Source organism: Camelus dromedarius, chromosome 17 (genome assembly GCF_036321535.1).
Source record: "Camelus dromedarius isolate mCamDro1 chromosome 17, mCamDro1.pat, whole genome shotgun sequence".
NCBI lineage: Eukaryota > Metazoa > Chordata > Mammalia > Artiodactyla > Camelidae > Camelus > Camelus dromedarius.
The window spans coordinates 1,976,540-1,999,958 of NC_087452.1; the positions used below are offsets into that span (position 1 = coordinate 1,976,540).

General features: G+C 51.0%; 1 protein-coding gene across 2 annotated transcripts in view; it reads right to left on the bottom strand.

Annotated features, from left to right (window-relative positions):
• Nucleotides 1–22,630, bottom strand: part of ACAD9 (acyl-CoA dehydrogenase family member 9) — a 29,786-nt gene extending 7,156 nt beyond the window's left edge. Inside the window, exons 1-8 of one of the 2 annotated variants that reach the window (XM_031471033.2) lie at nt 22,510–22,630; nt 17,860–17,953; nt 7,204–7,305; nt 4,766–4,872; nt 4,015–4,115; nt 3,266–3,344; nt 2,199–2,373; nt 400–473 (exon numbers count right to left, since the gene is read on the bottom strand). In XM_031471033.2, coding sequence (XP_031326893.1) covers nt 400–473; nt 2,199–2,373; nt 3,266–3,344; nt 4,015–4,115; nt 4,766–4,849 — 513 coding nt within the window. In that variant the 5' untranslated portion in view covers nt 4,850–4,872; nt 7,204–7,305; nt 17,860–17,953; nt 22,510–22,630. Of the gene's footprint in view, nt 1–399; nt 474–2,198; nt 2,374–3,265; nt 3,345–4,014; nt 4,116–4,765; nt 4,873–7,203; nt 7,306–17,859; nt 17,954–21,978; nt 22,185–22,509 lie in introns of those variants that run through there. The other variant, XM_031471032.2, reaches the window with a different exon arrangement.
• Nucleotides 22,631–23,419: the final 789 nt, after the last annotated feature.

Below are 23,419 nucleotides of genomic sequence, written 5' to 3' on the forward strand. Positions count from 1 at the left end.
GCAGCAGGTGGTCAGTGGTGTAAGGTGACTGAAGGGGGACACGAGTCCAGTGGGAACGGCTGAGGAGTAGGATGGTGGGAGCCCCTGAGCTGGGGCTGCCAGGCCGTGTAGGGGAGAAGGGCATCTCGGGCTCAGGGGTCAGGTGGTCACCAGCACAAGGCTCCTAGAGGACACCATGACCTGCCCACCTCTGCCTAAGCCCCTGACGCCCGGGGCTGCTACGGCCCAGCCCGTCTTCTGGACGCCAACTTCTCACCACTATGCTGACGCCCCAGCAGAGGGCCACGTGCCCCCCAGGCCAGCACAGCCTACTCCGCTCTGAGCCAGGAGGGGACAGGAAGCTGGGGCCAGCAACACACGGGACGGCCTGGGACTCACGGGGCCGCTAGGGCAACTCACCTTAAAGCCACCTCCAACTTCTCCGAGGACGTTTCCGACGGGCACCCTGGTGTTCTCAAAGTGGACCTCGCAAGCTGAAACACAAACCCAGGGCCTCAGCTGACAGGCAGGGCGCTGCGCCCGCCTGCAGGCAGGCCGCGCGGTTCACCCCTCCTCCCTCCGTCCCGTCTGCACTGCGCCTGCCGACACACGGACAGAAGGACACGGCTCGCGGCCACTGGGCCTGCACCGGCTAGGGGAGATGAAACGGTGTGCAAGGTGTCCGGCACTGGGGGGAGCGCTGCGGGTGACAACACGGCCCCGGGACGGTGCGGGGGCTGGCAGGAGTGGCTAATGACGGGTTACTGAGGGCTCCTATCACACTTCTCTGAAGTGCAGCCTGAAGGCTGGGAAGGAGCCGGAGCGGGGTACTAGTCCGGGAGGTGGGCCCCGTCTAAGGCCGCACATCCATGGCATCGGTCCCGCCTGCTCCTGCTCTAAGGCCGCCCCCTCCCCTGCCCACAACACCGCAGGCCGTGTGGCCACAGTCAGGGCCGGCATGAGCAGGCGCTTCCCTGTGCCGACAGCCTGGCTGGGCCCCCGGGGGCTCGGACCTGCGTGAGGAGCCCCCACCTGTTCAGGAACCCACGGCACGGAGTCCCAGGGCAGCTTCTCAGACAGGCTGTGGCCACAACAGGCGGCACAGACCTCTGAGGGCCAGGCAGACCAGGCCAGGCCACGTGTGGGCAGCCAGCACCGCTGACCTTTATTCTCCGGCACCTGCGTTCAGACGGCCGGTTGTGGATGCAGCGAGGGCCCCGGCGTCCTGGCCGCTGGCCCTATTTGTGGCTTAAGTACCAGCTGCTGAGAGGACCCGGCCTCCTGACTTCACGCTGCCCCACTCAACCCTCTCTCGGGGCCTCTGCACCACCCACCTGACCTCAGTGGGGGCAGCAGTGCCTGGCATGGCCCTGTTCCCTGCGGCCCACCTCGGTCACCAGCCAGCTCTACCACCAGCATGCCATGCCCGGTCCCTCCTCGGCAGGCAGCCGCGGTCACGGTGGTGACCCTGGAGCACAGCAGCTGCCCGGGCCGCTCTCATGTGCACTGACGTCCACACCCGTCCTAACACAGCCTTCCCACGGCACCTCCGTGGTGGGTTCTGTTCTCTCCCCTCTCCTTTAGGTGACAAAACCAAAGTACAGAAAAGTAAACTAGTTTGTTCAAGGTCATGCATTCTATGTGGCAGAGCCAGGTCAGAGCTCGGGGCCCCCGGACCCATGCTGAACAGATGTCAGGGGCAAATGCCACCATCCAGAATGCCAGGTCCCCAAAGACGAAGCTGCAAAAGGGAAATGGGCCTGGTGGTGCCCCTGCAGCACTGACACTCCATGGTCTAAACTGAGGGACCCAAGAGGCAGAGTCTCATGAGGGCAATTTGTGGGAGAGTTGTCTCAAGTGAACCGAGCACTGACCAGGGGCCACAGGCAGGCCGGGACGGGGAGGAGTTCCAGGCGGGAAAGACAGGGGCTGCTGCGATGGAACCCTGCCGCCTGCCCCCGAGGCCGCAGCGACCTCCCCTCGCAGTCCCCAGAGCCCGACACGTGGAGAGGTGCGGTGGGCATCTGCTGGGCTGGTGAGTCAGCTCCAGGGACTGCCCTGCACGGTGGGGGCGCTCCTGACCAGATTTCAATAAAATGCTTTGGGGGAACCAAACCTCTTCCCATCTCTTTTTACCTTGATGTTTGACATCTTTTTATCAAAACGAAATCTCTCTCTCCCCCACCCCACACACACACGCACACTTGAGTACTACTCACTGTTGGAGCCTCGGATCCCTAACTTGTCCTCAGGTTTCCCGTTGGTGACTCCACCGAAGTCTCTCTCTACTATGAACGCTGTGATCTTGTCCTTCACTGAACCATCGGAATCAACCACCTCGGTCTTGGCAAACACAGTAAAAACATTGGCCAGCCCTCCATTGGTGATCCAGACCTGAGGAGAGAGCAGAAGGGCCCTGGAGAAAATCAAGCCACCACACCCCACTGCTCGGCGCCCGCGGCCGGCAAGCCTCAGGCAGGAGGGGAGCCCCTCTGGGGCCGCCCGGCCCTCGCGAGCGGGGACGGGGGCTCTACCCAGTGTCCCCAGGAGACACCGGTGGCCGCGCGCACGCGCGCGTGTGTGTATGTATGTGTGCATACGTGTGCGCGTGGAGGGCAGCTGGCGGTCCTAAGACGGCTCAGTTTCTAGCTCGAAACAGTCTGGGGTGGGAGGGAGGCAGAGGGGAGCCAGGAGAAGGGGCAGGAAGACGAGCAGGAGGCGGGGGAGAGGCCTGTCAACAAACCGCCACGTACGTGGCGCACAGAGCTTATTGGGCCCTTGACTCAGGCCGGCGGCTGAAAGCCGCCCAGGGCTGAGACGGTCGGGGAAGCGTGCGTGCTGACTAGAGAGCGAGAGCCCAACGGCAGCTGTGAGTGTAACCGTGGTGCTGTGCCGCCAGCCGTCCCGTCCTGAGGCCCACGGCCCAGGGGGTGGCGACCTAACAAACGCTGAAGCCGGGAGCAGGGGGTGGAGGTTCACAACACAAAACTTCTGTGTGTGTTTCATTTTGTAGTAAAAAATTAACCACCAGACACACAAGAGCAGCTTGGGGAGATAGGTGGCACCACGGAGGCCCAAAGACTGGAACCAGGACGCCTTGGTTCCCATCCTGCCACGAAGCAGGTGCGATGATGGCCAAGTGGCCTCTCTGAGCCAGTTTCTTCTTCCAAAAGAGTAGGAGGATCACCCACAGATGGTGGTCAAGGGATGACACGGTGCGTGGAAAGTGGTCAGTGCGTGGTGGTGAAGTAAGGACAGACACCCCGACACGGCCCCGGGGCTGTACCTTGGAGCCGTTGAGGACGTAGTGTTTCTTGTCTTCACTTAACGTCGCCCTGGTCTGGATGGAGGCAGCGTCACTCCCGCTGGGGACAGAAAAACGCAGTTGAGGAGTAACGCTGGCAACAGAGAACGGTTTTCAGGGCCCCAGATGGAAGGTTTCAGTACTTAACACAGGCCTTGGCCAACTTTTACAACAAAGGGCCAGATGATAAATATGTTCAGCTTTGCAACCACAATCTGTAAGCAAATGGGCATGTTCTAGTAGAACTCCCTTTACAAGAGCCGGTGGCCGGGTGGGTTTGGCCGACCCCTGCTGCACCACACTGGGTGAAAGGACGGCAGTGGCAGCCTCTGGGAGGTAAACACGGAGCTGTGGCTCAGACGGGCTCAGGGCTCCTGCGAGGCGGGGTGCAGGGGCACCCGGCTCCTGAGGTCATGGAGGGGCTGGTAACGGACGCCGTCAGCAGCCGAGTCCCGCCAGCCTTGCCCCATCCGGACATGGACTCGGGGCTGATCACTCGTCTCCCCGAATCCCAGTGCACGGCCTGCAAAACGGGGGGACCCCCCACCACCTGCTCAGCTGATGTGAAGCCGGGACGTGCTATCGTGCGTGAGGAGGGCTGTCAGGCCGTCTGTAAAGGTCACTGGGTGGGAAGCGAGGTGAAGGGAGGAAAGCAGGAGAGCTGGCAAGGAAGGTCTGCAGGGCCTCAGGGCGCCACCCCGTCAACTGTCGCGTGACCCCCAAGGGCAGACCTGGCGGGCTCCGTCAGGCAGAAGGCAGCCACGTGCTCCCCGGACGCCAGCCTGGGCAGGTACCTGGCCTTCTGCTCCTCGCTGCCGGCCAGGAGGATCCCCTGACAAGACACACATAGGCCGGTCTCAGCTGGGAGGGAGGAGCGAGTGAAATGCTCGCAGAACACGGCCCCTTCTGGAACATGCTTCCTTTATGTGTGAGGACACATTCTGAGCTCAGAGCCATCAGCCCCAGGGGAAATATGGGGGGCTGCTGGGGAGGCTGGGGGGTCCCCCTCAAGGGCACAGTCTAGGGCGGCTCAGGCCGGCAGGACCCGCGTGGCTCTGGGGCTGGACTTGGGTTTTCACTGCAGCTCCTCCCTGTCCTGGCTGCGGGCGGGGGACCGGGGGCACCAGAGCCACACCTGGTGTCTGGCCAACATCAGGATGGCCCACCCTTCGGTCAGCACCAAAGCGAACCACTCTTGGGTGGGGCCTGGCCCAGGGCTCCCTTGCCTCTCAGTTTTTCCGTGGAGCAAAAACAACCCAAATAACGGGACTGTCACCGAGAGCTGGCGTGGGGTAGGGGGTGTGGGGACTGAGCGCAGTATGAAATGGGCGCTGATCCCACGGGGCGAGGCCGCAGGACAGCTGGGCCCACCCCCAAAGACTCCCCTCTTGGTAAGGAAGTGAGCAAGCCCGCTGCCTCGCTGTCCCCGCGTGACCCTGGAAGACCTTGAGAGAGCATCGCCCAGAACCGCAGACCCCTGACCTTGAGGCCGATGGCCTGATGTGCGGCCAGGGTCACGGTGATGGAGCCGTCCATGCTGATGACCTCCCCCAGCCGTGCGTACATGGTGTTGGAGAGGCCCAGGCCACCTAGAAGAGAAACAGGCCAGATTCACTGGTGCTCCGACCCCAGCCCTCCCAGGAAAGGCAGAGGCTTCGCTGGGCTTTCTGGATGATAAAGTTTTGCCAATGCACCACTGAAAGGCTCACAGTACGGAGAGGTACAAAGGAAGCAAAAATTTTCTGTACACTTATCATTCAGAAAGAATGTTTTTGTGCACATCCTTTCAGACTTTTTTTGGCCATATAAACATATACAGATATATATTCTAATATAAAACATAACGTTTGCTACAAAAATACGTAAGCACCTATACACACACTGAGTCATTTAAAACGCTGTGAACACCCCCCATCACAGATCCAGAGCTTTATAAACACAAACCCTATCCGGTGTCCACTCCCAGCACCGCACGGCCTCTAGGACAGGTTCCTCCACCTCAGCGCCCTGACCACTGGGGCTGGGCCTTCTCTGCTGGGGGGCAAGGGTGTCCCACGGACTGTACGGAGCTTGGCCGCATCCTCGGCCTCTGCCCACTAGACGCCAGTAGCTCCCCCTCCCACACAGCTCTGACTACAATCATGTCTCTAGACGTAACGTGCCCTGGGGGCAAGATCACCCTGGTTAGGAGTCACTGTTCTAGGAGCAAAGGGACAAAAACATTAGAAAACCAAAACCTCCACTGAACTGGGGATTCTGCATCTCATTCTGAACTTCCACAGGTGGTGGGGTGGCCTTAGGGGCATCGTATAAGTGACCACCTGAGGCCTAAGCTCAGGCGCCCAACAAGGAGCAGAAACGGCCCTGAACTCCGGGGTGTGGGCCCGAGCCATCACACAGCCTGGCTGCAGGGGGCCCTTCACACACACAGGGGAGGGCTGAGTCCCTGCAGGGGTGCGCAGTGGTCCCTGGGCTCAGTTAGGACCCCGCCTCTGTTTCTATCAAAACCCTTTTGTTTCTAATTGTTTCGTATACTGGTCAGTTTTGTTAAAAAAGGAAGGGAGGGAGGGAGAAAAACCGTGATGCTTTTTCCCCAAGAAAGTATCAGTGAAATCATGGGGGCAGGGGGACAGTGAACGGGGACAGGTGGCAGGTGGGTGGGGACTGCCGACGAGGAAGGAGCGGAGGGCTCGCAGGGACCTAGGGGCAGAGATCCAGCCTGCCAGGGCCTTCAGAAGGAACGCTGCCCTCAAATGCTCTGGGCAGGAGCAAGGCTGCTGCTGCCTTCACTTCCCAAGGAAGGGGTTTTATAAAGGAAAGAAAACGAGATAGCCCCAAACGTGACCACTATCACCCCTGAAAAGGCACTTTCACACCGGAGAGCAGGGCAGAGAATGAGAATAAGGGGAGGGGTGGTGCAGTCTCTCTCTCTCTCTCACACACACCACGTGCTGGCATAAGACACACGGACGCAAAGACTCATTCCACTCTGACACAGAAGTCGTCTGGAGGAAAAGTAACTACTTCTCATCAAGAAGAAGTACTTCTAAATGCTGCTGGAGGGACAGACGTCACTACCACCCGGCCGTGCGCAGCAGCGCTCCTCTGCTGCCTGTTTCCTCCGAGCACTAAGCCCCCGTCTTCCCAGCTGATGATGGACCACCTCCGCTCTCCGGCTCCAGCCCCGTCGGCTCTCTGTGGGATATTCCACGTGCTCTGCACGTCAGTGCAGACAATTCCCAGTGGCTTGTAAGTTACAGCACCGACAAGCCTCAGATGTCTGGGAGGAGCCTCGTCGCCCACGTCACGTCCCTCCTGTCACCCGGGGTTGCAGATTTGTTAGGAGACAAGGGCCGCGTGGCCCCCGGCAGAGGTCGGTGCTGCATTCTGCCGCCAGGGGGCGCAGCAGCAACGATGCCGTCTTCTGCAGAGAAGGCCATTTCTTATGTAACTTGGAATTGTGGTGCGAGGTATTTCACAGGATGACAAGAGACACCCTTTAACAGCTTAAACACTACAATAAACTCAGATATAAATTAAAATCTGATGTGATTACAATATGCCTCGGAATCAAGACAGTCAGGCGTCACACTGTTTTGCCCTAACTTCTCACCTCTTGTCTCAGGCTGGGCCCTGAGCTGAGGAGGCTGGGAGGGCCCGGCTGCCAGGGCCGGCCCTGCTCCAGGTGACAGCGGCGCAGGGCTCCGGGCCCCTCCTGCACCACCGCCCACAGCCCACACACCGGCACCCCATACTCAGCCCTTAACGGACATGTTAATCAACTCTAGCATTTTTACAGCCCACCCTCGGACTTACTGCATCTTCAAAGGCCACCTTTCCCAAACAGAATCCATTTTTGGACAAATACAGAGCACTTTGTTGAGGGCCAAACCAGTGGGGTGGCGGTTTCCTTTACTCACCATATTCCTCTGGGACCAGCAACCCAAAAAGCCCCAGGCTCTTCAGTTTCTCTAAAGTTTCATTTGGGATTTTCCCCTCCTGGTCGATTTTTCGAGAGTCCACTGTCAAGAGGAAATATTCTGATTAAACAAAACATAACCTCCTCTTACGCACATAGAAGTGCACAGGACAACTGTCGTGCAGGACACGGTCCCAGCATCAGAAACTCCAAAACCGGAGACGGCCTAGCCGTGCTCAGTCACCGTGTGCTCCACTTCACCTCATTAGCCCAGCAAGAACTGTACTTTTTTTAAATTACCAGCACCAGGTACTGTTGGTTCTTGATCTGGGTGTATTCATTGCGTAAAACTGCAAATTATACACTTAGGAGAACTAAACTTTTCTGTAGGCATTTACTAAGCTTGAGTTTTTGCTTTATCACCTGTGCCTTCTAGAAAATTAGAGCATAAGGACCCAGCTCCAGCGCTGCCCTAAAACGTCAGGCTAGATGGCCAGGCTCTGGGCAGCATCCGGGCTGGGACCCACTCGTGCTCAGAAATCACAGCTTCTCCCCGAGGGCCCACAGGTTCCGAGAACAGGTTATTCTGCACCAACGTTCACATTCATCAGAGCAGAACTAAACCGTGTTAGGTTTACAACTGCACAATTCTGTACGAATCAAGTATTTTTTAACTGCCAACAAGTTAAACTTCATCAGTATCATAAATTTAAAAAATACCCATCATCTACACTTATAAATTTCTATACGTGTGGGTCACTAGTGAGGAATGCGGACGCCCCAAATCCCTCACTTTTTACCTTTACAACTTCACTTAACGTGTGTAATTGGCACACAGTAAACTGCACGTTATTTAGAATAATTTAAATTCTGACATATTTGCCCTTGAAACCGTCCCTACAATCAACAAAAACGTTCCCTTTTCCACCAAGCATCCTCGTGCCGCTGTGACCACCCTTTCCCCGCACCTCCGCCCCCCGACAACCCCTAGGCTTTTTGTCTACAGACCGGTGTGCGTTGCTGTGTTTTTATACAAGCAGAACCACACAGCCTGAGCCCCTGCGGCCTGGCCCCTCTGACTCGGCGTCATGACTCTGCCATCCGCCCATGCGGCTGCAGGCCGAGTGCTCCACACCTGCGCACTGCTCGGTGTTCTGCTGTATGGGAGGGCAAACTGCTTATCTAGTCACCTCTTGAAGGACACCTGGGTGGTTCCCACCTTTCAGCTTTTAGAAATAAAGACCCCATGACCATTCACATCCGAGTCTTCGTGCAGCTGCATGTGTTCACCTCGCCCTGGAGCGCGGCGGCTGGGCGGCGGGGGGGGGGGGGGGGGGCGGAGGCACGGTTAACGTCTAAGGAACTGGCAGGACCCGGGGAGACCTCCTCGCAGACAACATGGAGTAACAGGGCCTGCATTTATCTTGCTGCCTTAGATTACAGGGCACTGGGCACAACGAGGAAGAGGAATGAAAAAAAGAGTAATACATAAATATGAACATATTTATAATTGTACCATAGAGTAATGCAATATATGGATATATTTGGGGATTTCCAAAGGAGAGCAGGGGAGGAGGGAGTGGGGGAATGTGGTATGACTGGTGATAGAAAATGTTTAAAAAAATAATGGCTAAAAATTTACCAAAGTTGATTAAACACTATAAAAACACAGATCCAAGAAGTTCAAAGAACCCCAAGAAAAATGAAGAAAACTACAGTAACATCAATTTCTCTAAAACCACTTAAAAGCAGCTAGAGACACAAGAAGCAACGTGTGGAAAGAACAAAGAGAAAACGGCAGGGAGGTCTCACTGGAAACAGTGCTGGTCGGAGAGACGACGAACGGGCTGAGCTAGAGACCGTCATCATAAGTGAAGCCAGCCAGAAAGAGACAGAAAAGTACCGTATCTCACTCAGATGTGGGATCTAAAAGAAGAAAAACAGAGGACACTACAAACTCACCTACAGAACAGAAGCAGACTCGCAGACACAGGAAACAATCTTACGGTTACCAGGAGAAAGGAGGTAGGAAGGGATAGATTTGGGAGTTTGAGACCTGCAAATGTTAGCCACTACATGTAAAAATAACTTTTAAAAAAGTTTCATCAAATTACCCAGGACATTTTTCACAGAATTAGAACAAATATTCCTAAAATTTATGTGGAATCACAAAAGACCCAGAATTGCCAAAGCAATATTGAAGAAAAAGAATGAAGCTGCAGGAACAACCCTCCCAGACTTCAGACAGCACTACAGAGCTACAGTCATCAAAACAGCATGGTATTGATACAAAAACAGACATATGGATCAATGGAACAGAATAGAGAGCCCAGAAATAAACCCATAAACTTTTGGTCAATTAATCTTTGACAAAGGAGGCAAGGATATACAATGGAGAAAAGACAGTCTCTTTTAAAAGTGGTGTTGGGAAAACTGTACACCTGCATGTGTATCAGTGAAGTTACAATACACCCTCAGACTATACACAAAAATAAACTCAAAATGACTTTATGATTTAAACCTAAGACAAGACACTATAAACCTCTTAGAAGAAAACACAGGCAAAACATTCTGACGTAAATCTTAGCAATGTTCTCCTAGGGCAGTCTACCCAAGCAATAGAAATAAAAGCAAAAATTAACAAATGGGACCTAATTAAACTTACAAGCTTCTGCACAGCAAAAAAAGGAAATCATAAGCAAAACAAAAAGACAACCTACAGAATGGGAGAAAATATTTGCGAAAGATGAGACTGACAAGGGCTTAATCACCAGAATATATAAACAGCTCATACAACTTAATAAAAAAAAAAACAAACAACCCAATCCAAAAATGGGCAGAAGACCTAAACAAGCAATTCTCCAATGAAGACATACAAATGGTCAATAGGCACATGACAAAATGCTCAGGATCGCTAATTATCAGAGAAATGCACATCAAAACTACACACCAGTCAGAATGGCCACCATTCAAAAGTCCACTAACAATAAATGCTGGAGAGGGCATGGGGAAAAGGGACCCTCCTACACTGCTGGTGGGAATGCAGTTTGGTGCAGTCACTATGGAAAACAGTATGGAGGTTCCTCAAAAAACTAAAAATAGACTTGCCATATGCTCCAGCGATCCCACTCCTGGGCATATATCCAGAGGAAGCCTTAATTCAAAAAGACACATGCACCCCAATCTTCACAGCAGCATAACATCCAAGACATGGAAACAACCTGAATATCCACTGACAGATGATTAGATAAAAAAAATTGTGGTATATTTATACAATGGAATATTACTCAGCCATAAAAAAGAATAAAATGCCATTTGCAGCAACAGGGATGAATCTGAAGATTGTCATTTTAAGTAAAGTAAGCCAGAAAGGGTAAGAAAAATACCGTATGACATCACTTATATGTGGAATCTTGGGGGGAAAAAAAGACAAAGAACTTATTTACTAAACAGAAACAGACTCACAGACATAGAAAACAAATTTATGGTTACTAGAGGGGAAAGGGGGTGGGAAGGGATAAACTGGGAGTTCGAGATTTGCAGATACTAACATATATAAAATAGATAAATAACAAGTTTATACTGTATAGCACAGGGAACCATATTCAATATCTTGTAGTAACCTATAGTGAAGAATCTGAGAATGAATGTATGTACGTATGGTCCTATGTGACTGAAGTACTGTGCTGTACACCAGAAACTGACGCAACATTGTAAACTCACTGTACTTCAATAACGATATGTTTAAGAAAAGGAAAAAAAAGTTTCTTCAATATAGCACAGGGAACTATATTCAATATCCTGTAATAACCTTTAATGAATAAGAATATGAAAATGAATATATGAATGTATATGCACGACTGGGCTGGGACAGTGTGCTGTTCACTGGAAACTGACACACTGTAACTGACTGTACTTCAATTAAAAAAAATTAATTAAAAGGCACAGACTGGGGAAGGGTGAAATGGGTAAAGGGGACCAACCCTATGGGGATGGATGGAAATAAAGTTTTGGTGGTGAGCACGACACAGTACTCACAGAGGAAGGAGTATAATGCTATAAACCAATGTTACCTCAATAAAAAATAAATTTAAAAAGGCAAAGACTGTCCAATTGGATTTTAAAGAGATAATATTCAACTACGCTGCCCATAAGAAATCCAGTTTACCATTTCTATTTAAAATTTTTATTTTCAAATTAATATTAGGTTTAAAGAGAAGTCACAGAGACAGTACAGAGTTCCCATATACCCTTTATCCAGCTTCTCCTACGAGAACCTTAGAGGACCACGGTACAGCTATCAAAATTAGGAAACTGACATTGATACACTAAATTACAGAATTAATTTGAAAGTCACCAGTCTGTCCATTAATGTCCTTTTTCTGTCCTGGGATCCAATCTACGACCCCACACTGTACTTCGCTGTAACGTCTAAGTATCCTCCAGAGTGGATTCAACAATACGGAAAAGGCTAACGGGGGGGGGGCGGGGCCAGAGCTCAGTGGTAGAGCACGTGCTTAGCACGCACGAGGTCCTGGGTTCAATCCCCCGTATCTGCGGTAAAAAAAGGGGTCGGGAGACAGTAAGATACAATAAAATACTTTATTTAAAAAAAAAAAAGGTTACTTCGCTTAAAAAAACAAAAAGGATAATACATCACGACCAAGTGGGAAGCACGCTGGGAATGCAAGAGCCCTTCAGTGCTCAAAGCCGTTCCATGTAATTTACCACGTCAATAGATGAAACAAGAAAAAAAACACAGTCATCTTCATAGATGCAGAAAAAACAAGGGACAAAATTCAATGCAATTTAGATGAGAGCCGGCAACAAACTAGAAATAAAAGGAAACTTCCTTAAGCCGATGCAGAGCACCTACAAAAAATGTACAGCTAACATCATATGTAGTGGTGAAACAGTGACTGTTTTCTCCATAAAATCAGGAGCAGCGCAGGGAAGTCTGCTCTAACCACTCCTCTCCAAACGCATGCTGGAGAGATCAGCCAGTGAATCAAAGAAAAGTCAGGGAGGCCAGGCTGGAAAGGAAGACGTGAAACCTCCCTCTCACCGGCAACGTGACTGTCTACGCACTAAGCCCCCCCCAAACCTACCAACAAGAGCTCCTGGAGCTGAGTGAGCTCAGCGAGGCCACAGGGCACAAGGCCACTACACAAGGCCACTGTACCCCCTGAAGGGATATGCCAAGGGAACAGCACGTGGAAAAGTGCTCAGCATCATCAGGCAGCAGGGAAGTGAGGACCAAGACCACAATGAGACAACACTCGGCATCTATCAGAATGGCTAAAATTAAAAAAAAAAATTTTAAACCAAAAACAGCGACACCACCAAATTCTGGCAAAAAGGCATGGAAACTAGATCACATACGTGGCTGATGGGAATGGAAAATGGTACCACCGCTTTGAAAACAACTAAACATGCAACTGTCTTGGGACCCAACAACTGCACTCCGGGCATTTACCCCAGAGGTGAGAGCACGTCGCACAAAGTGTGCACACAAACGCACACAGCAGCTTTACTCTCAAGAGCTCCCAAACCGGAAACGACCGAGAGACGCTTCAGCATCAGAACGGCCAGCAAGCTGTGGTAACCCGAACACAAGGAGCACTACCGAGCAGCGAGAAAGAACAAAGCACGGAGGCACACGGCAACTTACAGAAGACTTCTGCTGAGCGAAAAAGAGCCAGTCCCAGAAGTGCACACACCGTACGGTTCCATTAATACAACACGTCCGAAATAACAAACTCATAAAAATGGAGGCCAGATTAGTGGTTGCCGGAGGCTGGGGGAGGAGAGGGCACGAGGTGGCAGTGGCAGTGAAAGGACTCGCGTGATGGAACTGCTCTGTATCATGACCGCGTGGCCGTCACACGGATCTATGCACGCGGCAGAATCACATAAGCGCGCGCGCACACACGTCAAAGTCAAACTGGTAAAATCTGAGCACGGCTGTATTGATGTTAACTTCCTGGTTGGGGTCACGTACTCTAGTTACCTGCAAGGTGTGCACTGTAAGGTTACGCACGGGGGCAACTGGCTGAAAGATACAACTGGTCTCTGAACTATTTCTTACAACTGCGTGGAAATCGACAATTATCTCAACTTGAAGGTTTTTTTTAAAGCAAATAATGTCATTATGAAATGTTATCATACAACATATACATTAAATTTAATGGGAATAACCCTAAGGTTGGATTAAGACCCCCAGGGAAACACCACCTGCTGAAGTTCAACTAAAGCTGCTTTTCAACAACAAAGACGACGACACGATGACGGTGTGTTTCTTTCACCTGGTTCACGCTTCCTAAACCTCCTTTAACAAGCGTGAGCTTCCTCTGCTGCTGAAGTAAACAAAATTCCAGAAGCAGGAGGAGGCACATACGGAAAAAGGGAGCTTTCGTAACACTGTAAAAATAATGTGTTATAAAAGAAATCAATTGTATTTCTACACACTAATGACAATCAGAAAGTGAAATTCTGAAAAAAAAACATTTATAGTAACACCAAAGAATTTTAAGTGTTTACAGACACATTTTACTAACCATCAAAAACATCGAGGGTAAGTCGAGAAACCATCAAAACACCTTTGTCAAAACCTGTCCAAAGTCTGTACGCTGACAACCACACACACAGCTCTGCTCAGAGAATTAAGTAAGAGTCAAATAAATGGGGAGATACCTCACAACCAAGGATCTGAAAATTCAGTATTGCTATAATCTCAACTCCGCCTCAGAGAGATTTACAGATTTACTGTAACCCCAATCATAACACCAGCAGGCCTTTCTGCTGAAGCTGAAAAGCTGATTCTAAAATTTATAAGAAAGTGCAGACAAGGAGCCAAAACAGCCTTAGAAAAGAACCAAGTTGCAGGGCCAACACTACCTGGTTGCAAGCCTCTTACAAAGCTCAGTGAAGGAGCCAACGTAATATTTGCATAAAGACAGACAAACAGATCAACAGGAGAGAACAGAGGATTCAGAAATAGACCCACACATAAATGGTTGATTTTTTCCCAATTTTTAATATTGCGGCAAAACACATAAAAGTTACTGTCTTAACTCGTGGTTAACAAGTGCAAATGCAGTGGTATTAAGCACGCTCGCATGACTGTGTAAGCATCCCCACCACCATCTCCAGACCTCTCGCACAGCTGAAACTCTGTCCCATTAAACTCACCTCCCCGACCCACCCACCCCCCGGCAGCCACCGTCCCACTTTCTGCCTCCGAGGACCTGACTCCTCCCGGTGCCTCATGTGGTGGGCTCCTACAGTGTCTGTCCTTTTCTGATGGGCTCCTTTCACTTGGCACGTGTCCTCACGGATCACCCACGTTGTACCGTGGGCCAGGATTTCCCTCCTCTTAACGGCTGCGCAACGCTCCCGTCTGCACAGACTGCATTTCGGCTATTCGTTTTATCTGTTAGCCCATTCTGTCTTTGGATCGAAAGTGAGTCTCTTGTAGACAGGATATAGCTGGATCATTTTCTTATTCTGGCAACCTCTGTCTTTTGATTAAAGAGTTAATCTATTTACTTTTAAACTAGTCAGTAATAAGGAGAGACTTCTGTTATTTCGTACTTATTTTCTATATGTCTTGTAGCTTTTCTGTCCCTCATTTCTTGCATTACTGTCTTCTTTTGTGATTTTTTTTACAGTGAGACGTTTAAGTTCCTCTCTCACCTTTGTGCACATCCTTTAGCTGTTTGCTCTGCATGGGGATTACATGGGGAATACACTTAACACTGCAAAGTTGGAACACTCTGATGTCAATTTATACCAGCTTAACTTCAGTAACACACTAAAATTATGTTCCTTTAAAGCCTCCACATCCACCATTTTCTTTTATTCATGTCACAAATTGCACCTTCATACACAGTGCCAAAAAAAATAATAATTGTCTTAAAGGAATAGTCTCTTAAATTATATAGAATACAAAATGTAGTTACAAAGTTACAATACTAGCTTTTAGAACACAAATTTTTTTAAAAAATCAGACTCTTAAATCAAGTAGAAAACAAAAAATACAGTTACAACCCACTGTTACAGTAACACAAGCTTTTACAACTGCCCGTGTATTTACCTTCATTGAGATCTTGATTTCCTCACATGGATTCAAGTTACTAGCTAGTATCTTTGTATTTCTTTTTTTTTTTTTTTTAATTGAAGTACAGTCAGTTACACTGTCCCTTTCTCTGGTGTACAGCACACTGTCCCGGTCATGCAGATACATACATATATTCAGTGTATTATTCTTTTTCATTAAAGGTAATAATAAGATATTGAATACAGTTCCCTGTGCTATACAGAAGAAATTTGTTTTTTATCTATTTTTGTATATAGTAGTTAATATTTACAAATTTCTAACTCTCAAATTTATCCCTTCCCACCCCCTTTCCCCCCATAACCATAAGACTGTTTACTATGTCGGCAAGTCTGTTTCTGTTTTGTAGGTGAGTTCATTAGTGTCTTCTTTTTCCTTTTTTAGATTCCATGCATGAGTGACATCATATGGTATTTTTCTTTCTTTCTGGCTGACTTCACTTAGAATGACAATCTCTAGATCCATCCATGTTGCTGCAAATGGCAGGATTTCCTTTTCTCATGGCTGAATACTATTCCAGTATATATGTGCATATACACATATATTTATATATATATACACATATCATATTATCTATATAAATGTGTGTGTATGTATATGTGTGTGTGTATGTATGTATGATGTGAGATATATAGCTCACATTTTCTGTATCCCTTCAGCCACTGGCGAAGCCTCGAGCTGTTCCCGCCCCTTGGCTACTGTGAATGCTGCTGCAGGGCACACGGGAGTGCGTGCTATCTCTTTGGGTTCGTGTTTTCATTTCTTTCGGGTACATACCCGGAAGTGAATTCCTGGGTATGGAAACTTGAGTTTTAACTTCTTGAGGAGCCTCCATACTACCTTGCACAGTAGCTGAACCAATATACTATGCCACCCACAGTGCACCAGGGCTCCCTCTTCCCACCTCCTCAGCATTTGCTTGGAGTGGCCATTCTGAGAGGTGTGAGGTGGTATCTCGCCGTGGTTTTGATTTGTATCTTCCCGGTGATTAGTGATGCTGAGCGTTTTTTCACAGGCCTGCTGGACATCTGCATGTCTTCTCGGGAAAGAATTCTGTTTAGTCCCTCTGCCCATTTTTAGGTTTTTTTTTTTGTATTGAGTTGCACGAGTTCTTTATATACCTTGGATATTAGTCCCTTATCCAATATATGGTTTGCAGATCTTTTCTCCCATTCCTTAGACTGCCTTTTCATTTCACTGGCTCTGTCCTTTGCTGCGCAGAAGCTTTTAAGTTTGATGTCCCACAAGTTGATTTTTGCTTTTGTTTGTGCTTTGAGACACCGTTATGAGGCGCAAAGGGTATGTTTATTACCTTAATTGTGTGGATGGTTCTGTGGGGGTAAACATATGCCAAAACTATCAAACTATACACTTTAAATATATGCAATTTATTGTAAATCAATTATATTTCAATAAAAATTAGAAAGGAAAAAAAGTCTGAAAAACCAGATAGTAAAAGTTTAAACAGAAGAACAAGGAACTAAAAATAGATACAAGGAATAAGATAATCTCCAGAATTAAAAATAGAATTATTTCTAAATAACAAAACATATTTATACACAACTAAGCAAATTTTAAAACTAGCAACGTAGCAGTTAACTATGTACATCAGCAGTTCTCAAAGGGTGCCCGGGGGACCTGAGACACTTCCAAGGAGTCCACAGGGTTAAAACTATTTTAGTAACAGAAAGACATTCTCTGACTTTTTAATTCTAACTCTGTCATGAGTGTACAGTGGAACTTTCCAGGGGCTACACGACTTACAGCACAGATTCACTGTAGAAATAGGTATGCGAATCCAGTTGCCTCCAGCTGCCAGAAAAATCTGCAAAACTGTAAATCAGTGCCACTCCTCATTAAAAATTTTGTTTATGGTAACATGTAATGGGTTTACCATTCTTTTTAAATGAAGTAGTAAGTGAATGCAGCATCTTTAAAACTCAGTTTTCATGTCTGAAAGGACACATGTTGATAGATAAAACCAACAGAAACAGTAGCTCCTTGGGGTCCTGGGTGCTGGTGAAGCATCGGGGTCAATCTTTCACTGCTCAGCCCCCAGGGAGCCCCCTCGGAAAGGACTGTGACCCCGAGGGACCTGCAGTCCACACTGATGCCCTCAACCCATGGTCTGCAGGTGGCTGCTGGCCCACAGACCACCTCTGGTTCCCAAGAACTGAAGTACAGAGACAGAGAGGAAACCTTCAAACACATTCACAGCACCCGACACACGATCAGTGGCTTCTATTTTACATGATCTGGGTTTTTTTCAACTTCATTTTTTGAATTGCTCATTTTTACTGTATTTTACAAAAGTGTCAGCCTGCAACAGTTCAGGGGTGTTTGAAGTGGTCCTTTACCACAGACACATTAAGAAGCACTGAACTAGACGTCTTACAATTAGATAGCAACTGGAATGACCCTCAAAGCAAAATGAGCCAACAGGGCTATTTCTCCACGATTAATGTAGACGGCTTCAAACACAAACATCAAAGCAGCACCCTTTAAACGGAAATCGGCCAAGAAAAAGAAAATCATACACACCCTCTTCAGTGAAGAATTTCTCTACAGGTCCCAGTAACTGATTGATTTCATCAAGCTCATCCTGGCTTACTTCTGGAAACGGGAAAACTTCCTTCTAAAAAAAAGAACATTTAATAAAAATTTAAATACTATCAGTCAAAAGGGAAGGAAAAAGATTTGCTAGTCCCTACAGCCGCTGGCAGGATGCTGCTCGCTGAAGGAACTGGAAAGGAAACTTCAGACGGTGCTCGGGACGCAGGAATTGTGTTCGACGGCACCACCGAGGCTCCTCCTCCTCCCTGACTCATGCAGGTTTACTCCTGATTTTGATCAGCTCTCCTGATCAACAGCAAGTTCTGACAATTATTCCATGAAACAAAGGGCCTGGACTAACATGTCCAAGCCCAGTCTGGGCCCTGACTTGCAGCTCACTAACTGTGCAGCCTGAGCCACCGCCCTTCGCCCCGCACCCTGCACCTTGATTTTCTCACTCATGCACTCATTCGCGGGTAACATTTACTCCAGGTTGTTGTGAGGAAGACAATGGATGTGAAAGCTCTTTACCAAAACATGTAAACATTTACACTGGTCACTTCATGAGTGCCAAGATGCTGCCGCTGACAAGAACGTAGGGAGGTCACAAGGTCTGCCATCTCCCCGGTGTCCCACCCGGCTACATCCACGCTCCCACACCTGTTCCCCTGCTGGCAGACCTCTGCCCCCCGCACTGAGCATGCAGGCCAGGACCGCCAGAGGAGGCCCAGATCAACCTGCACGTGGCCCGGCTCGGCCCGTTCTCACATGTGTGGTGGGCAAGTCCCAACCCCTCCTCAGAGCCAGCCTCTCCCGTGACACGTGATACCTCAGACGGCAGCTGCGAGGCTCAACAGAGAGCGTGTGTTCTGAACATGAAGTGACTGCAGTTACTCACATGGAACACGGCTCCACCCGTCACCACCCACACCTGGGAAACACAGAGCCTCACGTCCACCTCAAACCAAAGGCTGATGTTTCCAGCTGACCCTGGATTCCCTGCTGGGCCACCACAATCCGCTGCCCAAAATCATCCCGCTGTGTCCTCAGCCCCTGTGCCTTTTGGACTCTCCTCTCCCCTTTAGCTGCCAGCACGACCTGAGTATTTGGGTTTGACCCCCACCTGCGGAGAAGGAACGTCCCAGACCCTGAGCCGCCCGCCCCCAGGGGCCCTGCCTCTCCTCAGGGCACCTGTCACCAAGTGTCTCAAGAAAAGCCTTCAAAGAAGAGGAGCCCACAGTCTCCCCTCCAGCCCTGGATCTGATCAGCTGCTGCAGGAACATGCCCCTCTCGGGGCCCTGTACAGGCTGATGGGTGGGTCCCCTTCCAAAAGCGACAGTTGCCTTAAAGGAATTCCTGCCTCCCTGCCCCTAAGGTGGTCTAGAAGGAAGTTACTGGGAGTCTGTCATCACTCTGCAGCCTCTCACAACAAAGCTGAAGGCAGAGGTTCAGCCCACTGCACTTCTCAGCCTCAAGCCCGCCTGGGCCTGGGGCGATGGCTGTGCTAGCAGAAGGTTATTCTGAAGAGCAGCCAGGTGAGAGAGAAGGCCAGCCTGAGAACCAGCTGGCCCTCAGCTACAACCACAGGATAACCATCACCACAAGAGGGACCCCGGGCCCACGAAGGTGAGCATCTGAGACCCACGCTCAGGGTCTAAACCAGGTGCCTCGTGGGTGCTGTGTTCAATTTTATCAGCAGTTTTCAAATACCGGAAAGTAGTGGAACCGCTTTTCCAAATAAATCCTACGCAGAAACCAGATACGTAACTCAGATGAAAGGCAAGCTGCTCTGGTCAAGGCTGCAGGCGGGGAAGCCCCCCGCCCCCAGCCTCCCGCAGGGCCCTGCGGCAGCCCCGGAGGCGCGCTCTCAGAACGGTGAGGTACCAGCTGAGGGCAGGGGGACAGCTGTCAGCCGGTGCGTTCGTGATGGTCTTTTTCTTTTCTGAGATTCTCAGCATTTCAGACGCCACTTCGCTGTTCAACACCCAACAATGCTGAGAGCCGACAGCGGCCTGGACCAGGACAGTGTCAGTGCAAGTGCTTAAAAGCCGTCAGATCCTAAATATAACCTGGAGGTAGAGAAAACAGGACGAGCTGCCGGATTAGGTGTGGATTATAAGATTAAGAGGCATCAAAGGTGACTCTGGGTGTTTGGTCTGAGCAAGTGGACAACAGAGTCACCACCATCTCCGATATGAAGGCGGGGAGGGGGCAGGACTGGGCGGAGAGACCAGGCACTCGGTCCTGGATACGCTAGACTGGACTTGCCTTTTAACATCCATGTGCAGCTTCTGAGCAGAAAGGTAGATAGAAAGAGTCTGAGCTGGGGAAATACACATGCAACTTTAGGACACTGATGCTATGATACTAAATTAGGTCACTGGAGGAAAGGTTACAGATGAAAAGTGAGGTCCACAGACTGAGCCTTAGAAAACTCCAACCTCCAACAGGGCTGGGTGGAAATGCTGGCCGATGTTTAGACATCCAGGAGCCAAGAAGGAACCAGCAGAGGAGACTGGGAAGGATCAGCCAGTTAAGTAGAAAGAAACACCAGAGGGAACGGTTGTTCAGAAGCCAGGAGTGATGAACTGGGTCAAATGCAGTGATGGGCCAAGTAAGAGGAGGCCTGAGAACGAACCACTGGACGTGACAACAGGGAGGTCACCACCAACTTTCATGAGAGCAGGATCAGCAGACTGTTAAGGCAAAAGCCTGAACTGTATGGGTTCAAGATGCAGTCAAGAATGAACAACTGATGATGAGGAAAAGGAGAGAACTCCTGGATCCATGCTGCTGAGGAGCTGAGAAGGCATGGGGTCGAGTTGGCCTTTTTAGGAGTAGATGGTTCACCCACAGGGACAGAGAGAACGTGGACCACATGGGCACACACGTGGGAGGAGGTGGTGAGTGTGGTAGTGGAATTCTTGTCTGTATTTTCTCAGCGAAACAGAAAGCAAAGCTGACAGGTGAGAGTGAGGATGGGGGAGGTGGTGTCAGAGGTTTGGAGAAAGAGAAAACATTTGCGTTCTTCCTTCACCGTGCTGCTGGGAAACACAATGTCTCCCAGACAGAGCACCACACAGCCTTGGGTTCTGGGGAAGACAGTTTCCCTACCTCTGAAGACCTAGCCCTGCACTTCCTCGCAGGGCAAACCTCGCCTGTCTGAGCATCTGTAATGAGTGACAATTTTACGCAAGTTGGATACAAGACCTTTCACAATGTTAAGATCGGCTTGTTTCTTATACAAAAAATGAAAGTGTTCCGAACACTGTAGATGAAAGAAGTTTTATACGCACACTTCTCTCCAAGTGTGCAACATGTTACCAAGATTTCCAAAAGCTAGTGTTAAGAATGTTCTAGAGAAACCAAGGAATAAATCCTTAAGTAAAACAGAATCAGCTGACACTCCAGCCAAAGCAGTTTGCCTAATTCTTTGGTTGCTTGCGGCACCTGTCGGAGGAGGTATTTTGACTATGAGCGCACTGCCGCTCTTCCCAGGGGGCTCGCAGGTGCTGACGCTGGCGTGAACTACTCATCCCGCTGCCTCTTGCACCTGAAGAGCGTCTTACAGTTCGAAAGGCATCCCCACGCATGCAATCTCACTGGGGCTGTACAACACGTCTCTGAGGCAGAACAACACATCGCTAGCTCCATCTGAGGCTGCAAGAATTGCGGCGCAAAGTCACAGTCACGGTCAAACCCGTGTCTTCGGCTGGAAGAGGACAGTGAGAGCTCAGTGACCGAGCGGCTACCCCTGGGTCGGGAGACGCGTGGAAGGGACCGGTGGGAGGAAGCCGGTTGGCGCGGTGAGGCGCTGAGACTGGGCTGTGGAAGCCGACTGGGGAGCCGCACGGTCGGGGCTGTGCTTCGGACTCAGAGAGGAAGCCCCCCATTTGGTGACCCCCTCGCCCGGGGTCTCCCACAGTGACCTGACCGGCGTTAGCGGGCACGCAGCCAAAACCGCAGCTGCCCAGGGCGCCGCCTGCAGCGGGGCCGGCGGGCGAGCGCCCCCCCCCCGGTGTGCGGGGTCTGACAAGGCTCGAGCCGGGCCTCCCCGCGAAGCGCAGGAAGCGGAGGCCCGCGGGGGCGGCCGGGGCGCGGCCTCACCTTCTCGATTTTGCCCAGGAAGAGCTCCTTGGCGAAAGCCCGGCTCGGCGGACCGGTGCGCAGCGGGCGCCGGCTGGCTGCGAAGGCCACCAGGGCGCGGCAGGAGCGCGCCGCCGCCGCCGCAGAGCGCAGGAGGAGCCCGCAGCCGCTCATGCCGTCCCGCGCCGCTCTCGCCGCCGCCGCAGCCTGCCCAGCGTCTCGGCCAAGAGCGCCGGACTCGCGCCGCCCGATGACGCTACCGGCCTGCGCCGCCCCGCCCGCCTCTGCGCCTGCGCGGCCTCGGGCCCGGCCAGGGGGCGGGGCCGCCGGCGTCCCGGGGGCTGCGCGCCTCGGCAGGTGGTGGCGGCTGCGGCCGCAGGCTTCACTGCAGACCCCCGCGGGGGCCGGCCGAGCGCCGGCGACTTCCGGCCGGGAAGCGTCCCGGGGCGCGGGAACCTCGCGGCGGCCCCGCCGCCTCCACCTGCCTCTCTCGCACAAGGACGCTGTAGGGCTGGAGAGCAGCGCAGTGGGGGAGCTGACGGCCTGGGTTACCTGCGGAGGGAGCGCCCCGTGCGGTGGCGCGCCTCCTCCCAGTGGGCCGCCCACTCCCGAGGCCTCGTCCGCCTGCTGCGCAGCTGGCACGTGCGTCGCGTCCCTTGTCCTGGAGGAGGGTGTTCTGCCAGAGAGGCCGGATGAAACCCTGTCACTGCGGCCCCTGAAGGGCCTGGAAGGGCAGAAGTGGGGGCGGGGGTGGACGCGGCGTCGCTTCCGCGCTCTTGGAAACGCTTCCTGCGCCACCTCGTGAACTCCTGGGAAACGCCCTGAGCTCTCAGCGCGGTGCCTGGCCCTATAAATGGGGCACTTGCCTGGGCGAAGACCTGAGGACACAGCCCCAGGGAAAAGCGCTCGAAACTTTCTTGGTTGCAAAATACCTGTCCTTGGCGTCTTCTGCAACTGCCTTTATCTGTTTTGTCTTAAGGCGTCACCTAGTTTCTTCACCAGTGCTGTTTGCTGATTTAAGCATCCAGCTTCAGGCGTAGGCGTTTGTGAAATGAGACAGAAAGGGGGCAGGGCACAGCCACTCAAGGAATGCCACAGCAGTTAACGTCAAAATGGTGAAAGATTCAACCCCCAGGAGGCCTGTGAGGCTCAGGATGATGAGAGATTTAATTTCCAGCAGATTTTGGGCTTCATTATACGCCCATTGTAATATATTAACATGCCCACAGGCACCATGGCCGTCCCAAGGCTAGCCACAAAAGGTCAAAGGGTGGCAAATGGCTAACTTCCTGGGAATCCCAGCCCCTTCCCCTTAGATTGGTCCTTCCACTTGTTAGCATATGAAGCCACCAAGCCCAAAAAACCCAGCAATACGGCGCCTCGCGGCCACCCCCCCCCCCTTTGGAGAGGGCCTGCATTCTGTCTAAGGAATGTGTACCTACTTTTAATCTGAGCACCAAAG